The 24,275-nt window shown below is 37.2% G+C and overlaps 1 protein-coding gene across 15 annotated transcripts in view; it reads left to right on the forward strand.

The window, feature by feature from the left end:
• Positions 1-24,275, forward strand: part of LOC135112651 (pre-mRNA-processing factor 40 homolog A-like) — a 214,961-nt gene that overhangs the window by 7,062 nt on the left and 183,624 nt on the right. For 11 of the 15 annotated variants that reach the window (XM_064027284.1, XM_064027319.1, XM_064027336.1 and 8 more), the window contains exons 2-3: positions 13,265-13,493; positions 20,098-20,386. In XM_064027284.1, coding sequence (XP_063883354.1) covers positions 13,265-13,493; positions 20,098-20,386 — 518 coding nt within the window. Of the gene's footprint in view, positions 1-2,029; positions 2,117-13,264; positions 13,494-20,097; positions 20,387-24,275 lie in introns of all 15 variants that reach the window. The other 4 variants (XM_064027386.1, XM_064027350.1, XM_064027375.1 and 1 more) reach the window with 1 other exon arrangement.

Raw genomic sequence — 24,275 nt, forward strand, 5'->3', positions numbered from 1 at the left:
AAGAAGCAGAGTTATTGGAGATGTTTTTGGCTAGATGCCAGAAGTCATGAAGGGAGTTAGAAGTTGAAAGATTTTGACACTTTATTAATGAAGGAGTTTTTTTTGTTAGTTGGAGAACAGACTTGGCATGGTTCCAGGCAGAAATGTAAAGTGCATAAGATTCTGGTGATGGAATGCTCAAGTACCTTTTATGGGCCACCTCTCTATCATGTATACCATGAGAACAGGCTATGTTAAACCAAGGTTTGGAATGTTTAGGTCAAGAAAAAGTGAGGAATGTATGCTTCCATGCCAGACGTCACCTCTGTTATACACTTGGCATACACACAGATGGGTCTCTGACATGGAAGCAGTAGTCATTCCAAGGTGAATAAGCAAAATACCTCCTCATGTCCTCCCAACTAGCAGAGGCAAAATGCCAGAGGCATCTCCTTTTATGGGGATCCTGAGGAGGGATTCGAGCGATAGGATAAGATACAGATATGAGATTGTGATTGGAGGAGCCCAATGGAGAAGAGAGGGTAAGAGCATAAGCAGAAGGATTAGAAGTTAGGAAAAAGTCAAGATTGTTGGGTGTATCTCCATGGTGGTCAGGAATATGAGTAGGATGTTCCACCAATTGCTCTAGGTTATAGAGAATAGCAGAGTTGAAAGCTAGTTTACCAGGGTGGTCAGTGAAGGGAGAGGAAAGCCAAAGCTGGTGGTGAACATTGAAGTCTCCAAGAATGGAGATCTCTGCAAAAAGGAAGAGAGAATGTGCTCCACTTCGGAAGTTAAGTAGTCAAAGAATTTCTTATTGTCAGTTAGGTGAGAGGTATACAGCATAGATAAATTTAGTTTTAGAGAGGACTCTGTAGTTGTAACCAGAGGGTGGAAAACTTGGAAGATTCAAGAGCAAGGGCACAAGAGCAGATTAAGTCATTTGAACACATAAATGCAACATCCAGTTCTGGAATAGAAATTTTAATAAATATTTAATTGGAATAATGAACCAAATCTGGCATAATGAACTTATCACTTGTGCAAGCATTGGAATTTTAATAAAAATTTAATCAGAATATCTAACCAAAACTAGCGATATGAACTTGCCATTCATGCTGGCATTGAAATTTTGATAAAGATTTAATAATCAGAATAATAAACTAAACCTTGCAAGACACTCACCAGCTGTGTGAGCCGCTGTTCATCTATCCGCCACCTTTCCATTCCTCCCTTTTTTCCTTTCCCCTCCCTTCTTTCATCTTATCTCAAACCTCCCTCCCTGTCACCTCCCTTCCCCTTTATCTGTTAGAAATAAGGGGCAAGGGAATGAAACACTCTCTCTCTCTCTCTCTCTCTCTCTCTCTCTCTCTCTCTCTCTCTCTCTCTCTCTCTCTCTCTCTCTCTCTCTCTCTCTCTCTCTCTCTCTCTCTCTCTCATTCATTCATTCATTCATTCATTTTATGTCATTTTTGCTTCATATTTTCTCACTCTCACTCATACAAAATTCCATTTTCATTCTCAATCAGTCTCATTCTATTTAACAATCCTTAGGATTGTTCTTACTTTCACAAAGAGAGAGAGAGAGAGCTCTGACTTAAGGCAGGATTTACTGTATGTATACACGTGACAATGACATTAGGTAAATGTTACCCATACTTATCAAAGCAGCGTGAAACTCGGAGTGACACTGCGTGAAACTTGGGTTGGTGGTAAGAATTTAGGCCTAGGCACGAAACTCGGGAGGGAACTGTATATGTTTTGTTGTGTTATCTTAGATGTAATAGTGCAAATGTGCTCATTTTTATGTATTTTTTTCAAGAATTGTGATTTTATTTATTTTAATTTTAATTTAATTTAATTTAATTTAATTAATTTATTTTTTTTTTTCCCTAGTTCCCTGGAACTAATTAATTTTTGCCCATGGGTTCTTCAGTTGCCATAATGAAAGCTACACTAGAATGAATTAAATTTGTTGTCACATAGCCTACTGTATATGTATTTAGATATAGATAGGTAGATAGATATATAAGGCAGCTTCTATTTATAGCAACGATTGGCACTTGTGGAGAGTGTGGGTTCTGCAGCTCGCTGGAATGAGTTGCCAGCCATGCACTTCTGCTGCAGTACAGTTTAGGTGAGTGAAGTAACCATGTAACACAGTGGGATGCTATGATACATATCTAATGTGTACACTGGAAAATTGATTGATTCTTGTATGAAAGCTCTCTTAGTTTCTTTGGCCACACACTCTATTACTCTGCTACACTCTGATACATTTCTGCCACAACCTCACTCATACTGTTATCCTGTTCATATTCTGTCATATAAACATACACACTCAAACTCTACTACACCTTCCAATGAACTCTAAGTCATACTTGAGACAATATGAAATTACTTTAACTTAAGTAGAAAGACATCTATCTTGAATCTTATGTTAAGGTGCTGGATACCACATATGATCACAGATTTTCTGCTACACTCCTTACAGCACCATCAGTCATGCTGGAGAGAAGATATAACATCACTTTTATGTCACAAGATGGGTATCTTGTAATGTTGGATACAACACACACTCAAAAATTATGTACTGCTGTTTATTATACTTAAGAAAATAATAAGTTTTACGTCACAAGATGGGCATTGTGCGTGACTGAGATATTTAAGGAGTTGGATGCCATTGACTGATGTGAAGTAAAAGATTGGTAAAAGACATCCATCCAATTTCTCAAAACCTTTTCTTCATTGAAATTCATCCAAATAGTTATAAAAAAAAAAAAAAAAACTAGGACCCTACACATTACTTTTAACTTATACTTGGCCTATCTCTAGTAAAAAAAAAAAAAAATCTGGCAGTGATTGTTTCCCTGTGTATACATTAGCTGCCTATCATAACATCCCACTGTGCTGGCAGGCTGCCTTGCTTACTCAGCATAGCAATACTGCAGCAGAAATGCATAGCTGGCAACTCAAATGGTTATTCTGTGGGAGCCAGGCAGGTGTGACCCACATTCCCCACAAATGTTGCAATGATCAACTCTAGATCATTGATCTGAATCTGATCTGTATTTGTTTAGTAAAAAAAAAAATAAAAAAGAATGCTTGGAGCCAATACTGATCAAAACAATAACATAAGCAAGTGCTGTCTACCAGAGATAGGTGGTTAGTGTTCTCTACTATGCTCTAGGAAAGTGTCAAAGAGGTAAAGCCTACATATCCTGAAGCAATTGGGCTGAGATGCCAGCCCTGAGTCTCAGATACCTGCCTACCCAGGTGGATCCTTGTTAAAGTAGAAAAGAATGGGTACATAAGATTGGGTTTCACATCTTGTTATCAACATTGTATTAGTTTCATACAAAGCTCTTTTCATACATAACATGCTGAAAATACTCACTCAGGTGAAGTACAGAATGGCAAAATGAGAAAATATTGAGATGCAAGGTGTGGTTAGCCTGGACCATGTGCTGACAGTATAGACATGTGAATCACTCAGATCATCATGAATCCAGATCAAGATAATAAATACAACTCAGGTTATGGGACCAGATAAATAATTTGAAGCAGATCACTGTAAATAGAATATGCCTTTAAATATTTGGTGTTATTGCATTCTGTGTAAGGATTCTACTACATTGTTAATTATGATCTTATGTAGCAGCTTTCAATAATCTAGGACTATTCTCTTCTGTAGAATGCTTGTGGAGACACACAATGGTCAAAATTTACTGTCACCTGTTTCTAGGTATCTCAGGACAATGTTTACTTTTTGTTTACTATTCAGATTGAGTGATAATACTTTCACTTAGAATATTCACAACATATAGGTGTACCACACATAATTAAGTTAGTACCTGTGATGATATGATATAACCAGGCTGCAGGAATCATAGCTTCAAAAAGTGCTTGAAGTTCAAGGTTGGAGATTTTGTACTATTCCAAGAGGTAAAATCAAGTGATAACTATGAATCAAAATGGAAGGAAAGGTGTGTGGAAAAAGTGCAGATGATGCAGGTTTGAAGGGAAACTAGATGGAGAGATGTGTTGGCATTGTGCAGAGGGTGTGGTGACTGGCAAGGACCCTACCTGTGTGAGAATAGGTGAAGTGGACCCTAAAGGCAGATGTGGATAACTGGTAGCTGCAAAATGAAAGTGAGAGATGGGCATAATGGACTGGCATGAGACATTTGTGAACTGTGGTAACACTGTGTATGTCGGCAAGTATCAGTGAAGGTATAAAGGCTACCTATAGGAATTTAATGACAATACCTTTTGGGAATGTACTCATAGGTCACATAAGGGTAGACCAAGAATCGCAAAAATTAAATTAGAGTAGTGAAGGAAGAGGACTTGAACCTGAAATTAGAGAATGAAAAGCTGCAAGATGGGTTGTTAAAGTGTGGAGGAAAAAAAATGAATATTAGGAGAGAGATGCAGAGGTAGATGAGAAATGGTTAAGTTTTCAGAAAATGCTGAGTATGGTTAGAGAAGCAGATAAATGGTAAAGGATTAATACTGCATGGTGTCAGTGAATCTTACCAGGAACAAGATGATAAGGGAAAAAAAGCAGAGATTTTGAGAGAGGACTAGGCATAAAAGATGTAGAGGTGAAAAATGCAGTTTGAATAGAGAAGAGGGTTGCAAGTAAAAGAGATAGGAACCCAGCATATAAGCCCAGGCACCAGAAGCAGAGGTTTAATTATGTCAGTGACAAACTTTTAATTCTGAAAACTAAGAATCTGAGGAATGCAAAAAAAAAATAGCTAAGAAAAGTCATAGTAGTCCCAGATATGCCAAAAAATAAATAAAGCCAAGGGGATAACTGAAAGAAAAAAAGGAAATTGAGAACAGGATGACAAATTAAATAGGACTAGCTTTTGATACATTTTTAGAAGAGAAAATTAGAAGTGAAATTATAAGAATTAAGATGTTAGATATACAAAGTTTGACTAATGCAAAAAAGTGTTGAAATTTTTAAATTAATGAAGGAAAAGCAAAATTAAAGTTGTATTTTGCTTACTTGAAACATTAGAAATATGAACAGATTGATTTTCCTGAAGGAATTAAATGTACATATCAGTAAAATGAAAGGACAAAAGACAAAAAAAGAGAGAGGATTACCAGTGCTTGTAAATAAAAAAAAATAGTGGAATATTTGTGAAAAGGAATACAATAATAATAATAATGTAATGAAGATGATCATCAAAAGAAGAAAAGATTTTATACTTTTGTTAGTATACTTTGATGTAACAGAAAAAGAACATATTAAAAAGAAATAGCAAAATGGAAGAGGGATAGATGGTCATGTTGCTAGATGACTTAAATACACACTTAATATTTATTAAACCACAATCCTTAAATAACAATTAAAAATCTGTGATTGATATAATGGAGAAACAGAATATGGTGCTACTTAACATTAACCCTAAATGTTGTGTAAAATGACTTGGAGACAAGGGGATGATGCAGGTGTAACTGATTACTGGTGAATGATAGAATGTATCAGTTTTCATTAAGATGTCTAATAATGAAAAAGAAAACATTTAACTTGCTTTTTTTTTTTTTTTTTTAAGGGATAGTGACCAAGGACAACAAATATTAAGAAGAAAAAAAAAAATCTTACTGAGGTGCTAGCCCTTAAGGAAAAAGGTCCCAAAGAATTATCTAAAATTGGCAAAGTATCATGAGACCTCTTGAAAGAATTCAAGTGATTGGAACAGGGGGATACAGAAGCAGGAAGGGCATTGCAGAGTTTACCAGTGAAAGGGATGAAGGACTGTAAATATTGGTTAACTCTTGCATTAGGGAGGTGGACAGAACAGAGGTGAAAGAAAGCAGAAAATCATGTGGAGTAAGGCCATGGGAGGAGGGAGGCATACAATCAGTTGGAGGAGTTGATAAGTCAAAATGCTTTTGATTCCACCCTGTTCATCAGAGCAGTAGAAGTAGAACATTCTTATATAGTGTGTAACACAAGTTTCTGCATATATTGCTAGAGGTGAAAGTATGGAGTGTTCTAAGTGGAAAATATTCTATACACAAATGCATTTTGAGGTGCTGTTTAGCCATGATATGAAATTCAAATGTGGACTGGCAACAATGGCCAGCCTGGTGTCTATGGCAGGATGTGTTGACATGGAATGTCTGATGGTGAAATTGTGAGTTATTCAGTCACTATTTCTACAAGTTTGGGGCATTACAGTATCCCTTAATAAGATGAGTGGTATTAATGGACAGGTGATGTACTGATAAACATTACACAATGATAACATGGCTGTAATTAATGACTAATGAAATAGTAGGCTACATGACACCATGCCTGTCTAGTAAAGCTAGGAGCAAATCAGCTATTGGTAGCCATTTACTTGCAGCTTCACACCAAGACAGTGACATTGAATACATTTAGATTGTACTGCATGATTGTGATAGAAAAAACTGCTGACAATGCCACACTTACAGTAATGTGGAGTATGTGGACATGATGTTTCTAAGACAGATACCTACCCAGCCCAACTGTTGCATCTGTTGCCCAGACACACTTGAAATTTATACCATGGTTAAAGGCCTTAAAATGCAAATATGTATAGAACATTTTCCATTTTTGCCTATAGCAATATTCACAGAAACTCATATTACATCCTGTGTATGAAGCATATTCTATACATGGGTAGATAAGGGTCTTGAACAATGTTAGCTGCAGGGTGGGATGAGAGAAACTGGAATGCTTCACTTTACAGAAGCTGTTTTAACTAGAGATGAGATGTGAAGTTTCCAGTTTAGATTATTACTAAAGGACAGACTGAGGATATTCATTGTAATAGAGGGGAACAGTTAAATGCCACTGAATAAGAGGTGATAGTTATTTAGAAGGCTGTGTTGAGTTGATAGATGGAGGGATTGGGTTTTAGAGGCATTTAACAAGATAAATTTTTGAAGGATAAAAAATAAGGCATTTTATGACTTTCCTGCTTGAGTTGTCAAATTCCTGAATCAATTTGATTAAATTCTTAAATAATAACTGACTCAAGTAATTTTGAGTCAGCACTGTTCCCAATGACTGTGTCAAATGGTCAGAATCAGTAGATAGTAGTGTGTAGGTTGCCTTTGAGGAATATGAACATAAACACTCACTGAAATAGCAGTGTTGCTGTGGCTGAGGTAGATTAGGTGTGGTGCCAGCTTTTACTGATGTTATATCACGCATTTAAAAAATACTCGGCCATTCTGCTGTGTTTTTTTTTTTTTTTTTTTTTCCCTCAATAAAAATTTTACCCCTGTGCATTTAATTTCAGCTGCAAATAAAACATCTAAGGCTAACAGGTGAGGCATCTTGATCTCAGTGCATACAATCACAAGGATCATAAATAGGATGTCTCTTTGGTACTAAATCAGGTCATCCAAAAACACAGTGCTCACTCCTTCGCAGAATGGCTGTGACGGATGAAAAGATAGGCCTGTGCAAATCATTGACTTTGATTCACCATGACACATCATGATTTAAATTGACTATTTGCTTGGTGTAAATAGTTCTTTAGGATTTAATGTGATGAATCAATATGATTCATGAATTGAGACGATTCTTCATGAACTGAATTGAATCGATTCACATGATGTAAATGTGGCTTAATGAATCAGATCTATTAATTTCATAAGGAATCATTTGACTCAAGTAATTTTGAGTTGGCACCATTTCAACTGACTGAGTCAAATTGTCAGAATCAACAAGTAGAAGTGTGTGGGCTGCCTTTGATGCTTTCGCTGAAATAGTGGTGTTGCTATGGCTGTGGCGGTGTAGTCATAGGCGTCAAACAAGAGTATGGGTGCATTATTTCAATACTGTGAGACCTGAATTTGGGATCTTTGGATATTTATTCCCAGATTTGGTAAACAATCCAGAGAATTTTGATTTCTTTAGATTAGAATGAACACAACAATTTAAAATGCTTGTTGAGTTGACTGCATCCTGCTCTCAATGCACATGATCACAAGGATTATATGCAAGATGTCTCTCTGATACTAAATTGATCAGGTCATTCGAAAACATGATGCTCACTCCTTGGTGGAATGGTTACATTAAAATTAATGTGGTGAATCAAGACTTATCATGAATCATGTTGATTCTTAATAAAATGAAGAATAATTACATACTGGTAATGCAGAACTCTTGAAGAAATACAAAAATAAAGTTTTAACTTATGGTGATGAAACTATAGAAGAACCTCTGGATGACTGGGAAAATTGAAAGGTAAATCAAATAAAGAAAGCAGTATAATAGGATGAAAAGAAATAGTGTAGAAGAAAGAAATTGTAATGAGGCTTTATACAAAGAACATAAGAAAATAGTACAAAGTAAATCAATGATTAAATGACTTTAAACTAATGTACCAGCAATGGTACGTCTTCCTCCCATCCAGTTTCCTACAGAATGGGGATATGGGTTGAAAGAATTACTTTATTTGCCAGCATATTGGATGCACCTTTGCATAAAATGCACCCCTATTTTACATGGATGCTTTGTGGAAAAAAATTTTGTTTCATCATAAATTTATTGAAAAAAAATTGTAGTGTGTGTGTGTGTGTGTGTGTATAAGGGCCACTGGCCAAGGGCAAGAAAAAAATTTTAATAAAAAGAATAGCCCACTTAATGCCAATTGCCTTAGAGATGTCAGCTAGAATAATAATAATAAAAAAAATAATAAAAAAAAAACTGAGGATGAGTTTCTTGAAACCTCCTTCTTGAAAGTTCAAGTAACAGGAAGAAGGAAATACAAAAGCAGTCAGGGAGTTCCAGAGTTTACCAGAGGAAGGGATAAATGACTGAGAATACTGGTTAACTCTTGCATTAAAGAGGTGGACAGAATAGAGGTGAGAGAAAGAAGAAAGTCATATGTGTGTGTGTGTGTGTGTGTGTGTGTGTGTGTGTGTGTGTGTGTGTGTGTGTGTGTGTGTGTGTGTGTGTGTGTGTGTGTGTTTTCTCTCTCTCTCTCTCTCTCTCTCTCTCTCTCTCTCTCTCTCTCTCTCTCTCTCTCTCTCTCTCTCTCTCTCTCTCTCTCTCAAGAGAGAGAGAGAGAGAGAGAGAGAGAGAGAGAGAGAGAGAGAGAGAGAGAGAATAAGAACAATCTTGACTTATTGAAAATGAAAATGAATGGAAGGAGCATAAATATGAAGGAAATGGATGGAGGAAAAATTAAAAGGACTGTAGGACAGGAAAAGAGAATATTTATTTCTCACTACTACTTCACTCCTCACCTTTTCTGTTTGTATTTATTCTTTCTACTTTCTCCTCATCCTCCCATCCTCCTCCATCCTCCATCCGCTTCCTTGCCCCTAACCTAACCCCTTGCCCCTTGGTTATGTCCCTGCCTCCCCTTTTTCCTTTCCTCTCCCTTCCTCTTTCATCTTGTCTTAAACCTCCCTTCCTGTCACCTCCCCTCCCCCATATTTATCAGAGATAAAGGACAAGGGAGATGAAAGGAGAGGAAGGCAGGGAAGGGAAGGGAGTGAGAGAGAGAGAGAGAGAGAGAGAGAGAGAGAGAGAGAGAGAGAGAGAGAGAGAGAGAGAGAGAGAGATTCTATTTTTATTATTAGTAGTAGTAACAATATTTGTGCTTAGAGTACTACTGCTTGAACTCTACACCTATAGGGCCAGGTTTACAGGCATATATAAGCATCTTTACTATGGTCACATTAGAAGCACTGTAATTATTATATACTTTTTCCAAGAAAAAAGAGCATGTAATGCACCAACAAATACAGTACATCTTGCAATGTTAGACATTTATTTGATGGATAGATGAATAAATAATACAGTGTGTGCTCCCTCCAGAGTCTTGTCCTGCACTGCCTTCTGATGGGAAAGTTAGTCGCTTTTTATTTACTACAGATCATAGGTTTATGGGGGAGTTAACAGCGGCAAACATCAAAAGAGCATGAAACAGAGATGGAAAGATAGACGTGTGTCTGTATGACAATACAAGGGAAGAAAGGGATGGAGTGTTTGACCAGGTGTGTCCCCAGGGGACAAACATATGTAGTGGGGTGAGATGAGGTGCAGTCTGTCACTTGTACTAAGTTTGACTAATAATAGTAGTAGTAGTAGTAGTAGTAGTAGTACCAGCAGCAGCAATATATATTATATTGGTATATGAAACTAAAATTACAGATAAAATTATAGAAACAAAGGATTCTGTCAAGAAAATTTGAAAAATAATCAATAAATTGAAAGGTGTTAACTTGGGAGGAAAGTAGAAATTGGAATTTAGAAGGTGATGGGAAGAAAATAGACTGGTAGACTGGAATCATGCACTTGAGAAAATGAACCAATATGTACTAGACCACTTTTGCACAGAAAACACCTAAAATAATACATGGAAAAAGACTACAAAATAGTGAACTGTTATTTTCACCACACTTACAAGAACATTTAGATGATACCAAAGGACTGATATAGTGGCAATTGAATGAAGTAATGAACACTAAAAGATAGAATGAAAAGGATGGCTGAAAAAGTAAAAAAAAAAAAAACTATCCATCTGTTCAGGAAAAGATAAAATAAAGGAAAAAGAAATAAAATGGCTGAAAGACAATTCATCATACTTAATATACTTAAGAACTCTAACAAAATGTACTGGTGAATATATTAACAAAAAAACTGACAGAAAACTGTTAAGAATGATAATGATGTCAGAAATAAATAAATCATAGATTAAGGTTGTAAATTAACTACTAGTGTTATTAAAGACAAAATTATAGAACACAACAAATACTTTTGAAGTTGGTATGTCATACAGATGTTTTACTAAAGTATATATAAGAGATTAAGGACAGGTGAAGAAGTTTTAAGGTCACAATATAATGAATTAGTTAGAACAGTCAGGAAGTTAACGAGGAAAGCTAAGGGCAATTATGAATTAAAGGTAGCCAGCCAGGCGAAGACGGACCCTAAGGGATTTTATCAGGTATACAGGAGAGAGAATAAGGATGCTATAGGTCCATTAAAGGCAGCAGATGGGGAGCTGGTTAATTCTGGGGAAGAGATTAGTAAAATTCTGAATGAGTATTTTTTAACTGTCTTCACCCAGGAAAACATGCAGGATATGCCAGATAGTGAACAGATGTTTAGAGCAGATGAGAATGAGAAGCTGACAGATATTTCCATAACTAGGGAGATAGTGGAACAGGAGATAGATAGGCTAAAAAAGTTCAAGAAACCAGGACCAGATGAAATATATCCCAGAGTACTTAAGGAATGCAAAGAGGTTATTAGTGAGCCGTTAGTTTCTGTCTTTAGGAAATCACTTGAGTCAGGTGAGGTGCCAGTAATGTGGAGGCAGGCTAATGTAGTACCCATCTTTAAGAAAGGAGATAAAACTTTAGCATCTATAGACCTGTCAGCTTAACTTCAGTTGTAGGTAAAATATTAGAGTCAATAATAGCGAGGAACATTAGGGAACATTTAGACAAACATAACTTGATAAATCAGTCACAGCATGGCTTCACGAAGGGGAAGTCTTGCCTGACAAACTTGTTAAGTTTTTACTGTAAAGTATACGAGGCAGTAGATAATGGTGATAGTTATGATATTTTATATCTGGACTTTAGTAAAGCATTTGATAAGGTACCCCATCAAAGGCTCCTAAGAAAGGTTAGGGCACACGGGATAGATGGGAAGGTATTAGGCTGGATAGGATCATGGCTTAGCGACAGGCAACAAAGAGTTGTAATAAACGACTCGAAATCTGAGTGGGTTCATGTAATTAGTGGGGTGCCACAGGGATCAGTATTAGGACCATTGTTATTTCTAATATATATCATTGACTTGGATAGTGGAATTAGTGGTGATGTTAGTAAATTTGTGGATGACACAAAGACAGGTAGATTAATTGGGTCAGAATCGGATGCCATCGCCTTGCAGGCAGATTTAGATAGAATGAATGAATGGACGGGCAGATGGCAAATGCAATGTAATATCAATAAATGCAAAGTACTTAGCATAGGTAGAGGAAACCCACACAGTAGGTACACATTAAACAACCAAACTCTGGTAGGTACAGTGTACGAGAAAGATTTAGGAGTTATAGTTAGCTCTGAACTCTGTCTAGGAAAACAATGCCAGGCCAGAAACAGGGCAAATAGGTTACTAGGATTAATTTTTAGGAGTGTTAAAAGTAGAAGGCTGGAAGTAATATTAAAGCTGTACTTGGTGCTGGTCAGGCCTCATCTAGACTATGCTGTGCAGTTCTGGTCCCCACATTACAGGAAAAATATAAGTCTATTAGAATCAGTACAGAGGAGAATGACTAAAAGGATACAGGGGATGAGGAGTATTCCTTACGAGGCAAGATTGAAGTTGTTAAATTTACATTCTTTAGAGAGATGTAGGTTAAGAGGGGACCTGATAGAAGTCTTTAAGTGATATAAGGGTTATAACAAAGGGGATGTAAGCAAAATTCTTAGGATCAGTAACCAGGGTAGAACAAGAAATAACGGGTTCAAGCTTGAAAAATTTAGGTTTAGGAAGGAGATAGGAAAAAATTGGTTCTCAAATAGAGTGGTAGATGAGTGGAATGGACTCAGTAATCAGGTTGTTAGTGCTAGGACACTAGAGAACTTTAAGAGAAGATTAGACAGGTTTATGGATGGGGATAATAGATGGAAATAGGTAGGTATATTTCATACAGGGACTGCCATGTGTAAGCCTGGTCACTTCTTGCAGCTTCCCTTATTTCTTATGTTATTATGTTCTAAAAAAAAAAGAACAGAGGATAATCTTTTTGTTTTAAATTACTGCGAAAATGATAAAGTAAAAAACAAGAAGTTTACATTATTGCAATAGATTATGAAAAAGCTTTCAGTTCAGTAAGTAAAAAAGTCCCTTAAAAGTTTTAAAGACTTATGGATCATACCCAAACCTTATTGATATCAAAAGTTGTACACTAGGGATGTGACAGAGATGTTCAATCATGCCTACTAATTTCAACTCCATTGCCTCCCCTCCTCCCACTCCCTGGAACTGGAGTCCATGCCAGCCAGTTTATGGCTGTTCCATTTTAGTTGTTTCAAACAACATATACACCAGAGTATGTAGGGGGAGAGCAGAGGGAGTGGCTTGTTTGAGCAAATACCCAGAACTGACTGGCCTTGACTCCAGCTTGCAATGGGGAGAAATTAGTAGGCGTGACTGTACATACAGTACATGGACCTTCAGTATTTTTTTTTTTCTTTTTTTCTGTGATCAAAGTTTCTTCAAACTAAAAGGTCAGCATACCAAAATTCTTTGTTTCAGAGTGGTGGTTTAACCCCAGTTAACACCAGTGCCAGTACCACCACCACTAATCCTTCAAGCTACAGTGCCCCACCTATGGGCTTCAGGATGCCTCCCCCAGGCCCCGGAATGCCCCCACGCCTACCCCCTCCTGGTTTTATGCCCCAGGGAGGTAACCCAGGCATGCCCCCTCCAGCCTTCAGTGTGCCCCCACCAGGCTTCCTCAACTCCTTCAGTCAGGCTGGAGCAGGTAAAACATGCTGTGGATATTTATTTATTTGTTTATTTATTTATTTATTTATTTTTTTTTTATCATTGTATATTTATCTATGTTATGTATTTTTTCTTGTGCCTCACTTTCACTGGTAAGCTTTGGAACTCCCTCCCTGCTTCTGTATTTCCCCCTTCTAATGATACTGTAGTGCTTTTCTTTGTGGGTGGTTTTCATCACACTTTCTGTTTTCCTGTAGCTTGGATTTGTTACACTTACTATGGTTTGGTCTTTTGTGAAAAGGTATTATTAGCTAGAAGAGCTAAGTCTCTATTTTACCTATTAAGTATGGTATTGTTTTGCAGACTTCCTTCATATTTGTATCTTTATCAACCTACTGTGGTGCACCAAATTTTGCACTTGAGTATAGTAAAGAGCACGTGGAATGTGATTCAATAGAAGCCGTAACATTGATCTTATACATAACTGCTTCTTTGGTATAAAATACTCTCTGGGAGATCCGTATGTAGGTTGAGAGTGCTATAAGACTGCTGCTGACCATCTGTGTATATTCATTGCTCATATCCTTTCATATATCACTAACACAAGAGAATGCTTGCTGCCTGACCTCTAGAGATAAATTCTCTCATTATTCTTACAATACCATATGCACTCTGAATTTAAATCCTTACACAGACTTAATAGTTCTCATGACCTATTGGGTATAAAGCTCATTTTCCATGTAACAGAAAATGTCTTGGTGGAAGAGAAAATGAAGGTTGTAAAGGCAAACTAGAGAGTATAAAAACTTTGGATCTTTGCATGACAATGAAACTTGGAAGAAGAAATTATGTTTTATACAGTTAATTATATCTTGGATACAATACATTATAAGGAACCTTTTTGTACATAAATGTGTGTGTGTTTACCTAGTTGTGATTTACAGGGCCTGAGCTATGCTTGTGTGGTCCCATCTCCATATCTGCACTTCTCCAGTTTTTACCTCAAAGTTGTGCACACTTGTTGCTAATTCTACATTCTCATGTAGCTTGTTCTAAACTTCTATATTTCTCTGTGGGAAACTATATTTCTTTATGTTACTTAAGCATCTTCCTTTTCCTAGTTTTTTTGCTGTGGCTCCATATCTGGTATTTCATACTTCTCTTAGCAGCAGTTTCTCATTATCAATTTCTTCCACTGTATTCCACTATTTATAAATCAGTACTAAATATATTCCACAATTTAAATCAGTTTTAAACCACAATAAATCAGTATTAAATCACCCCTTTCTCTTCTTTGTTCCAATGTTGGCAGATTAATTTCCTTTAACATGTCTTCATATCTTGACTCTTTCAGTTCTGGAACCATCTTCATTGCCATCCTTTGTATCCTTTCTATTTTTTTTTTTTACATGTTTCTTATGGGAGACTACACTGATTCAGCATGTTTCAACTTTGGTTTAATCATAGTGATAATTATCTTTCTCATCATATCTTTATCCCTGTAGTGGAATGTTATTCCAATATTTCTCGCCATTCTATATGTATTTCTGAATATCTTTTCTACATGCTTCTCCAACTGTTGACTATCCTGTATTATCACTCCCAGATCTTTCTCTTCTTGTACTTTTATTATTTCTTCATTTCCCATTTTATATGTCTACAGTCGTACCTCGGTACTCGACCGCCTCTATACTCGACCAAATCGGTGCTCGACCAAAAAATTCGAGTAGAAAATGCATCGGACCTCGAACAGATTTTCGGTACTCGACTAGCCGAGTCGACCCGAACGCGCTCCTCGGCCCTTCTCGGCCCTTCTCGGCCAGCGGGTAAGCGGTTTTCGGTGTTTGAACAAATCGGTGCTCGACCACCACCTCAGAACGGATTATGGTCGAGTACCGAGGTACGTCTGTATATAGGTCTTTTTCACTTTTTTCCCATTTTCACTGACATTTTTTTTTTCACATTAAATTCTATCTCCCATTTCTTACTCCAGTCCAAGATCTTATTCAGATCCTCTTGTAAAATTTCAGTCTTTGTTGTTTCTTATATGCCTTTGTAACTTTGCATAATCTGCAAACAAACTTGTGTAACTCTTTACTCCTTCAAGCATATCATTTATGTACATCAGGAAAAGTATTGGTGCCAGCCCTGATCCTTGTGGTACTCCACTATCTACATTTCTCCATTTTGATTTAACATCTTTTACTACCAATCTCATTTTTCTTCCCTTTAATTAACTTTTATCCTTTTTTTTTAAATCCTATATTTTCTAGCTTCCATAGCTTTATTTATTTATTTATTTTTTTTTTATGTAAATACACGCACACCCATCCATCCCTCTCATGTGTTATATCAGTTACTCATGTTCATCAGATGTTTTGTCTAAAGCCATACTGTTTTTCTGTTATTATATAATGTTTTTGTAGAAATTCTGTCCACTGCTTATTTATCACTTTTCACAGATCTTACATACCATGCTGATCATTGATACTGGTCTGTAGTTTAGTGGTTCTTCTTTCTTTTCACTTTTATAAATTGATACTATGTCTGCTCTCTTCCATTCCTTAGGCACTCTTCCAATTGATAATGAGCATTTTATTATGTCATATACTGGTTCAATGAACTGTTTCCTGCACCTATTTAAAATTGAACCTGATACTCAATCTGGTCCTGCTACTTTTCTCCCCTTCAGTTCCTCCATCATTTTATAAACTTCTTTTATTACTATAATTTCCCACATTTGCTTTTCTGTCTTCTTATTTTGTGGTTCTTTAAATTCTGATTCTTCTGTGAATACTTGTTGAAACTTTTTCTTTAGCAATTCACTCATGTCTTTTGGGTCTTCATATGATTCATTTCCATCCTTCAATCTTTCTAGTTTTTCTTTTAGTTTAATTTTTTCATTTGTGAATCTGTAGAACAGGTTTGGTTTGTCCTTGCACTTTTCAACTATATCTTTTTCATGTCCTTTGTCTTCATCTCTCCTTATTTTCACATATTCATTTCTTGCTTTCTTAAATTCTCCTTTATTTTCATGGTTTCAGTTTCTTTTCATTCTTATCCATGCTTTGTCTTTTTTTTCTTTGCACTTGTGTATCTTGCATTAAACTGCCTGTTTTCCTTTTTCTTTAGATTTGTATCATAGTACATATTTATTCACTTCAGTCTGATATATTCCCATAAAAATGTCATAATTATCTTGCACATCATTTTCTCTTTTCACCTTTTCCAGTCCATTTCTTCATAAAATTTCTTCAGGTCATCTATGTTTGCTTTTTCCATAGTTTCTCCTATTTTCTTTGTATGATTCATCCTCTTCACTTATATCATTATTGGTCTCTATTTCTATAATTACATGGTCACTTTTTCCCTTGGGGCACATGTATCTTAATTCTTTAGTTAGGTCCATGCCCTTTGTTAGTATTACGTCTAGTATTGCTGGTTTCTCATCTCCCCTATATCTTGTATTTTCAGTCACCCATTGCATCATTGAGTTTTCCATAGTCAGTTTCAGAAATCTTTTTCCCCATGCAGTCTTGTTTCCTCATGTTTCAAACATTTCCCAATTTACTTCTTTGCTATTGAAGTCACCAACTAATAATACTCCTCCATTACTTTTTGATTGATTTGCTGAAACACTGAATGGTATCTTCTGTTATTTTCTCATATTCTTCCTTGCTCCAAGAATTTGTTTTGGGTGGTACTTACATAGGTTGTTATTACCATTAATATTTCTCCATTATTATCATCCAAGTTAACGCTCACTGTTTTCCTTTTCCTTCTCCATATTTAACTATTTTTATCCTTACCTCTTTTCTTGTCATTATCAATATACCTCCCCTTCCTTTACTAATCCTGTTTCTTCTCCATATATTGTGGTTATTGTCAGTGACTATCTGGTTTTCTTCTTTTAGCTTTGTTTCTGTTAAACACATCACCTTTTGATCTTTCTCTTTTAAATAGTCTTGTATTTCCAGTTTTCTGTGTACCAATCTGTCTGTGTTGGTATACATCTCAATTTGTCATTCATTTTTACTATTTTTCTCCTTTATTTTCATTTCTTTACCTTTATGTACCATTTGGTCACTCTATCAAAACTTTCTAGAAAATCATGTTTTCTTCTATTCTTAAGTTTTCTCTTTAGCCTCTTCATACATTTCTTTAAATTTTTAACATTCTTCTTTATTTCAGTTCTTCCTAATATATATATATATATATATATATATATATATATATATATATATATATATATATATATATATATATATATATATATATATATATATATATATATATATCCTTGCAGTCTTCTACTTCTCTTAGTTTGGATGCTCTTTCTAGTATCTCTTCTGCTGCTTGTGATTTTAGTCTTATTTTCATAGGTCTTGTTTTGCCTTCTGGACAAAGTCCTAGTCTAACAACTTCTTCCACTTCTTCCTCAAATTTAGTGTCATCTTCATTATTTATTTTTTTCAGCAAGTCCATCACTGCTTTTGTTTCTTCTTTATCTTTTAATTTTGTGTTTTATTTTTCTCCTTTATTCCATAAACTATAACACTTTTCTTTTTATCTGCTGCATCTCTTACCAGATCTTCATTGTTTTCAATACCTTTACCCTTTCTACATTTTTGTTTTTTTCTTTCAGTTGTTTTCTCAGTTATTTTCGTGAAGTCAATATTTGCTTTATCATTTTCGATTTTCCAGCCTTTCACTTTGTTCATGACTCCCCCTCTCACCCCCTTCTCACCTTTCACTCACTCTGCTTTCAAATCCTTATTTTCTTTCATTACTTTCTCCATTTTGTTTTGTAATTCCTCATTTTTCTTAATATTTTGTTGCTTTCTCACTCTCATTTCCTTCAGTTCTGTTTTCAGCTTGAAAATTTCACCATCTTTTCCTGGATTCTGTTTCAGCTTATCTTGAAGAGATTTGATCATTTCCAACACTACTGTCATTTCCTTCTTCAGTTTTGCCTCTCTTTCCACTTTTCTTAATTTCATTTTCATGAACTCAATCTCACTTTTATTTTGGTCACTGTCACTAAAATCATCAAAGCTCATTTCATCTCTTGGTGAAAATGAATCTGGAATTGCATATGCCATCTCTGTTTACCTATGCAATTCCAGACTGTGTGTGCATGTGTGTGTGTATCCATTCAAAAGCCTATCCCATATCACTCTTTTTATCCATGTGTCTATTTTCACTCCTTATGTTATCTAAATGGAAGGAGAGGTGGACAGAAGGAGGTGGACTTGTAAAGAAGGGAGACATATGAGGAGAGAGAGAGAGAGAGAGAGAGAGAGAGAGAGAGAGAGAGAGAGAGAGAGAGAGAGAGAGAGAGAGAACATTTTAATTTTGCCACTTTCATTATGCCTCTCTCCTATTTTGTTGACCAATTGGATTTTATATTGCTTCGAATCAAATGCTGTGTGTATTTACCTAGTTGTGCTTTGTGGGGAAAGAGTTATGCTCATGCTGTCCCATCTCCATATCTTAGTGTGTGTGTGTGTGTGTGTGTGTGTGTGTGTGTGTGTGTGCGTGTTCGTGTGTGTGTGTGTGTGTGTGCATGCATGCATGCATGCATGCATGCACATATCATTCAGTTCAACACACCCACACTCCCTCCACTACATTACTGACTTTTCTGCAGCTTGTTGCTGTCTATCCCTGCATTAAGCTTTAAGTTAATCATGTTAAAGTATGACTTGGAAGCAAACTGACCCTCTCCAGAAGTCGTGACAGGAGTTAGACTTGAAAGATTTTGACATTTTCTATTGATGTAAGAGTTTTGGCTAGCTGGTGAACAGACTTGTCATGATTCTAGGCAGAAATATAAAGTGTATGAGATTCAGGTGATGGAAGGCTCAAGTATCTTTTGTGGGCTGCCTCTCTATCTTGTTTGAAAGGTTTAGGTCATGGGCAAGAGTGAGGAATGTATGCCTCCATGCCAGACTTGGTCTACTATTTCATTTTTACAGTGTACCTATACCTCTTTTCTCTCTCTCTCTCTCTCTCTCTCTCTCTCTCTCTCTCTCTCTCTCTCTCTCTCTCTCTCTCTCTCTCTCTCTCTCTCTCTCTCTCTCTCTCTCTTTCTCTCTAGCAAACACAAAATCACTTCTGTAATCACTTCTTGATAATTTTTATTATGATTTTGCAAAGCTGCAATTCCCTACAAGTTTATCATTTGTTATCTGATTTGACTCAACACAACACAATGGAAACTGCAGGTGCAGCCCCTTTATCATCACTTCTACATTTAGTTACCAGTCTCTCATTCAGTAATACTACTGCATTACCACCAGCTTATCCTTTATTGTATTTTGCATTCATATGAATTCTTTAATAGCAGTTTTTTTGATAGTGGACAACTGCTCAACACAAATTATCCCAGACCCACTTAGCTGTAGACTGCCGCCTTCTTCATTTTTCATTCCATACCTGACCAGTCATTTTGTATTGTGGCTGTATTAGATGTAGGATGATTTCTGCATTACTATTTTATGAAAAGAGCATCTATGGCAAATATGGTATTTGCATGACTTGACAAAGATACCACTTTTACAACTACTAGTATCTTCTTAATGATACCACATGCAGAACAGACTCCTTAGACTTAGTCCTCTCATATTTATGTTTTCCAGGAGAGGCAGGAAGTAGTGCTGTCATCTCAGCAGCACCACAGCTCAATACTCCTCAGCCCAGTAATTCACCAGCTGCCAGCCAGAATGTTGTTTCCCCAGCAGCTGATCCCAGTCAAGTTGTTCCTGCCACTACTCCCCCAGCTAGTATTGCTATGCCAGCTGCACAGTCCCCAGGACTTGCTGGTACTGCCCCTGCTGCTGCTGCTGCTGCTGCCGCTGCTGCTGCTGCTGCAGCAGTTGTAGCTGCTACTGTTGTTGCTCCTGCTGCAGCCATGAAGACGGAGACTACGTGAGTGTAATACTTAAATTAGTTTAACTAACTTCAGCTGTGGATTTGTTAGTGTGTGTGTGTGTGTGTGTGTGTGTGTGTGTGTGTGTGTGTGTGTAATTCTTAACTAGAATGTGTGAAATAAGGTTGATTGAGTTGAAAGAGTTATAGGAGGAGGCAGTAGGCACTTGCTGAAACGATAATTACTCCCAGTGAGGTTTAAAGCACTGGATCAGTGGGTGCTGTGAATTTATCATCAAAACCAGCTGTGACCTCAATGAATGTTTCCCATTGTGTCTCACAACACAAGGGGCCAGTCAAAGCCTGCCGTCTAAAGACAGCTCTCTTCTTCCACACAAAACAACAAGCACCTAATAACACACACACACCCTTCACTCAAAAATTCAAAATTATCATGGCAACTCCTACTCATGCCTTGGAGTCCCCAACTAGGGAGGGGACTACAAATGTCCCCAGGTCGGACTGCTCTTCTGATAATGATCCTTAGTGTCTTGACACCCCCTTCCCTTAACTTTTCTTCATTAACTTCTGCAACATTTGTGGTCTCAGATCTAATTTTCAATCTGTAGAACACCACCTCTCCTCTTCTAAACCTCATCTTTTCCTCACTGAAACACAGGTGTCTGAGGCAACTGACAGTAGTCCCTTTTCTGTTCCATCTTACTTTCCCCAAACTCTTGAATCTTTCGTGTTTTCCACCATCTGGCTATGACTACAGAGTCACTTTCAAACTAAATTTATCTGTGCTGTATACCTCTCACTTAACTCCTCTGACTATAAGAAATTCTTTGACTGCTTAACTTCCAAAGTGGAGTACATTCTGACTCTCTTCCCTCTTGCAGAGATCTCCATTCTTGGAGACTTCTATGTTCACCACCAGCTTTGGCTTTCCTCTCCCTTCACTGACCATCCTGTTGAACTAGCCTTCAACTTTGCTATCCTCCACAAACTAGAGGAATTGGTGCAACGCCCTATTCACATTCCTGACCGTCTTGGAGATACGCCCATCATTCTTGACCTTTTCCTTACCTCTAATCCTTCTGCTTATGCTGTTACCCTCTCTTCTCCATTGGGCTCCTCCGATCACATCTCATATCTTTATCTTCTCCTATCGTTCCAGTCCCTACTCAGGATCCCCCTAAGCAAAGGTGGCTCTGCCATTTTGCCTCTGTCAGTTGGGGGTTCAAAATACCTGAGAAGGTATTTTGCTGATTTTCTGTGGAATGACTACTGCTTCTGTGTCAGAGACCCGCCTTTGTTTGCTGAACGCATAACAGAGGTGATAGTGTCTGGCATGGAGGCCTACATTCCTCACTCTTTTTTTTGACTTAAACCTTCCAAACCTTGGTTTAACACGGGTTGTTCTCACACTATACATGATAGAGAGGTGGCCCACAAAAGGTACTTAAACCTTCCATCACCAGAATCTCTTGCACCTTATATTTGTGCCTGGAACTATGCCAAGGCTGTTCTCCAACTAGCCAAAAACTCCTTCATTAATAGAAGGTGTCAAAAACTTTCAACATCTAACTCCCCAAATGGCTTCTGGACAAATCTGGACATCTAGACAAAAATATATCCAATAACTTTGCTTCTTCTTTCCCTTCTTTATTTCAACCAGATGGCACCATTGCTATCACATCTATCTCTAAAGCTGAACTCTTTTGCTCAAAACTTTGCTAAAAACTATACCTTGGAAGGTTCTGGGCTTGTTCCTCCCTCTCCTCCACCCTCTGACTACTTCATGCTACCTATTGAAATTCTTTACAGTGATGTTTTCCATGCCCTCGCTGGCCTAAACCCTTGGAAGGCTTATGGACCTGATGGGGTCCCTCTTATTGTTCTCCAAAACTGTGCTTCTGTGCTTGCACCTTGCCTAGTCAAACTCTTTCAACTCTGTCTGTCAACATCTACCTTTCCTTCTTGCTGGAAGTTTGCCTGCATTCAGCTTGTTCCTAAAAAGGGTGACCATTCTAATCCCTCAAACTACTGTCCTGTTGCTTTAATTTCCTTTCTATCTAAAGTTTTTGAATCTAACCTCAACAGGAAGATTCTTAAACATATATCACTTCACAACCTTCTATCTGATTGCCAGTATGGGTTCCATCAAGGCTGCTCTACTGGTGTTCTTCTGGCTTTCCTTACTGAGTCTTGGTCATCCTCTTTTAGAGATTTTGGTGAAACTTTTGCTATTGGTTTTAATATATCAAAAGCTTTTGATAGAGTCTGCCATAATGTTTTGATTTCCAAACTACTCTCCTATGGCTTCTATCCTTCTCTCTGTAACTCCATCTCAAGTTTCCTTTCTGACCATTCCATTGCTGCTTTGGTAGACAGTCACTGTTCTTCTCCTAAATCTATTAACAGTGGTGTTCCTCAGGGTTCTGTCCTGTCACTGACTCTCCTCTTATTATTCATCAATGCCCTTCTAAACTAAACCTCTTGTTCTATCCACTCCTGTGCTGATGATACCACTCTGCACTTTTCCACATTTTTTCATAGACGTCCAACACTTCAGGAAGTAAACATTTCACACAGGGAAGCCACAGAATGTCTGACTTCTGATCTTTCTAAATTTTCTGATTGGGGCAGAGCAAATTTGGTATTGTTCAGTGCCTCAAAACCTCAATTCCTCCATCAATCAACTCAACACAACCTTCCAGACAACCATCCCCTCTTCTTCAATGACATTCAACTGTCCCCTTCTTCTACACTGAACATCCTCGGTCTGTCCTTTACATATAATCTGAACTGGAAACTTCACATCTTATCTCTAGCTAAAACAGTTCTATGAAGTTAGGCATTCTGAGACATGTCTGCCAGTTTTTCTCACCCTCCTCAGCTGCTAACTCTGTACAAGAGCCTTATCCGTCCATGTATGGAGTATGCTTCATGTGTCGGGGGGCAGGGGAGTTCCACTCATACCGCTCTTTTAGACAGGGTGGAATCAAAAGCTTTTCATCTCATCAACTCCTCTCCTCTAATTGACTGTCTTCAGCCTCTCTCTCATCGCTGCAATGTTGCATCTCTAGCTATCTTCTACCGCTATTTTCATGCTAACTGCTCTTCTGATCTTGCTAACTGCATGCCTCCCCTCCTACTGCAGCCTCACTGCACAAGACTTTCTTCGTTCTCTGACCCCTATTCTGTCCACCTCTGTAATGCAAGAGTTAACCAGTATTCTCAGTCATTTATCCCTTTCTCTGGTAAACTCTGGAACTCCCTACCTGCTTCTTTATTTCCACTTTCCTGTGATTTGAATTCCTTCAAGAGGGAGGTTTCAAGACACTCGTTCTTCAATTCTTGACTATCGCTTTGGACCCTTTTCTGGGATGCATCTAAGTTTTTTTTTTTTTTTTTTGCCAGTGTCCCTCCTACATAGAAAAAAAAAAAAAAAGAGCCAAGGGAAGGCATCAAGAAAGAGAATGAGAAATAGTGTTGTGGTGTCTCACCATTTAATTATCAGTTTACTGTTAAAATTTTTAAACGTCACTAGTATCCTATAATGAAATAATCCTTATTTATTTTTAGATTCATAGGTTAATGCATAAGTGTGAAAAACTTTTCTTGTAAAACTCTAACTCTTTTGTTTGTGATGATAAAAAATCACTAGATATGCATTATAAAGTTTTCTTTTTGTTATTAGAGCAAGGGGACTAAGAAGAGAATTGGCTGGAAAGGCAGATGTGTATATTTATATGGTTAGGGCATGTAGAAAGAATGGATGACAGTAAACTAGTAAAGATAATAATGTCATATGTGCTCAGTGAAAAGTTAAGAGGAAGGTCATGACTGGAATGGATGAACTGTGTGAAGAGAGCACTGAATGAGAAAGGGATGACTGTGCAGCAAGCAAAAGCAATTGTGTGTGATAGAGGTGAATGGAGAG

This window comes from Scylla paramamosain, chromosome 2 (assembly GCF_035594125.1).
Source record: "Scylla paramamosain isolate STU-SP2022 chromosome 2, ASM3559412v1, whole genome shotgun sequence".
Lineage (NCBI taxonomy): Eukaryota > Metazoa > Arthropoda > Malacostraca > Decapoda > Portunidae > Scylla > Scylla paramamosain.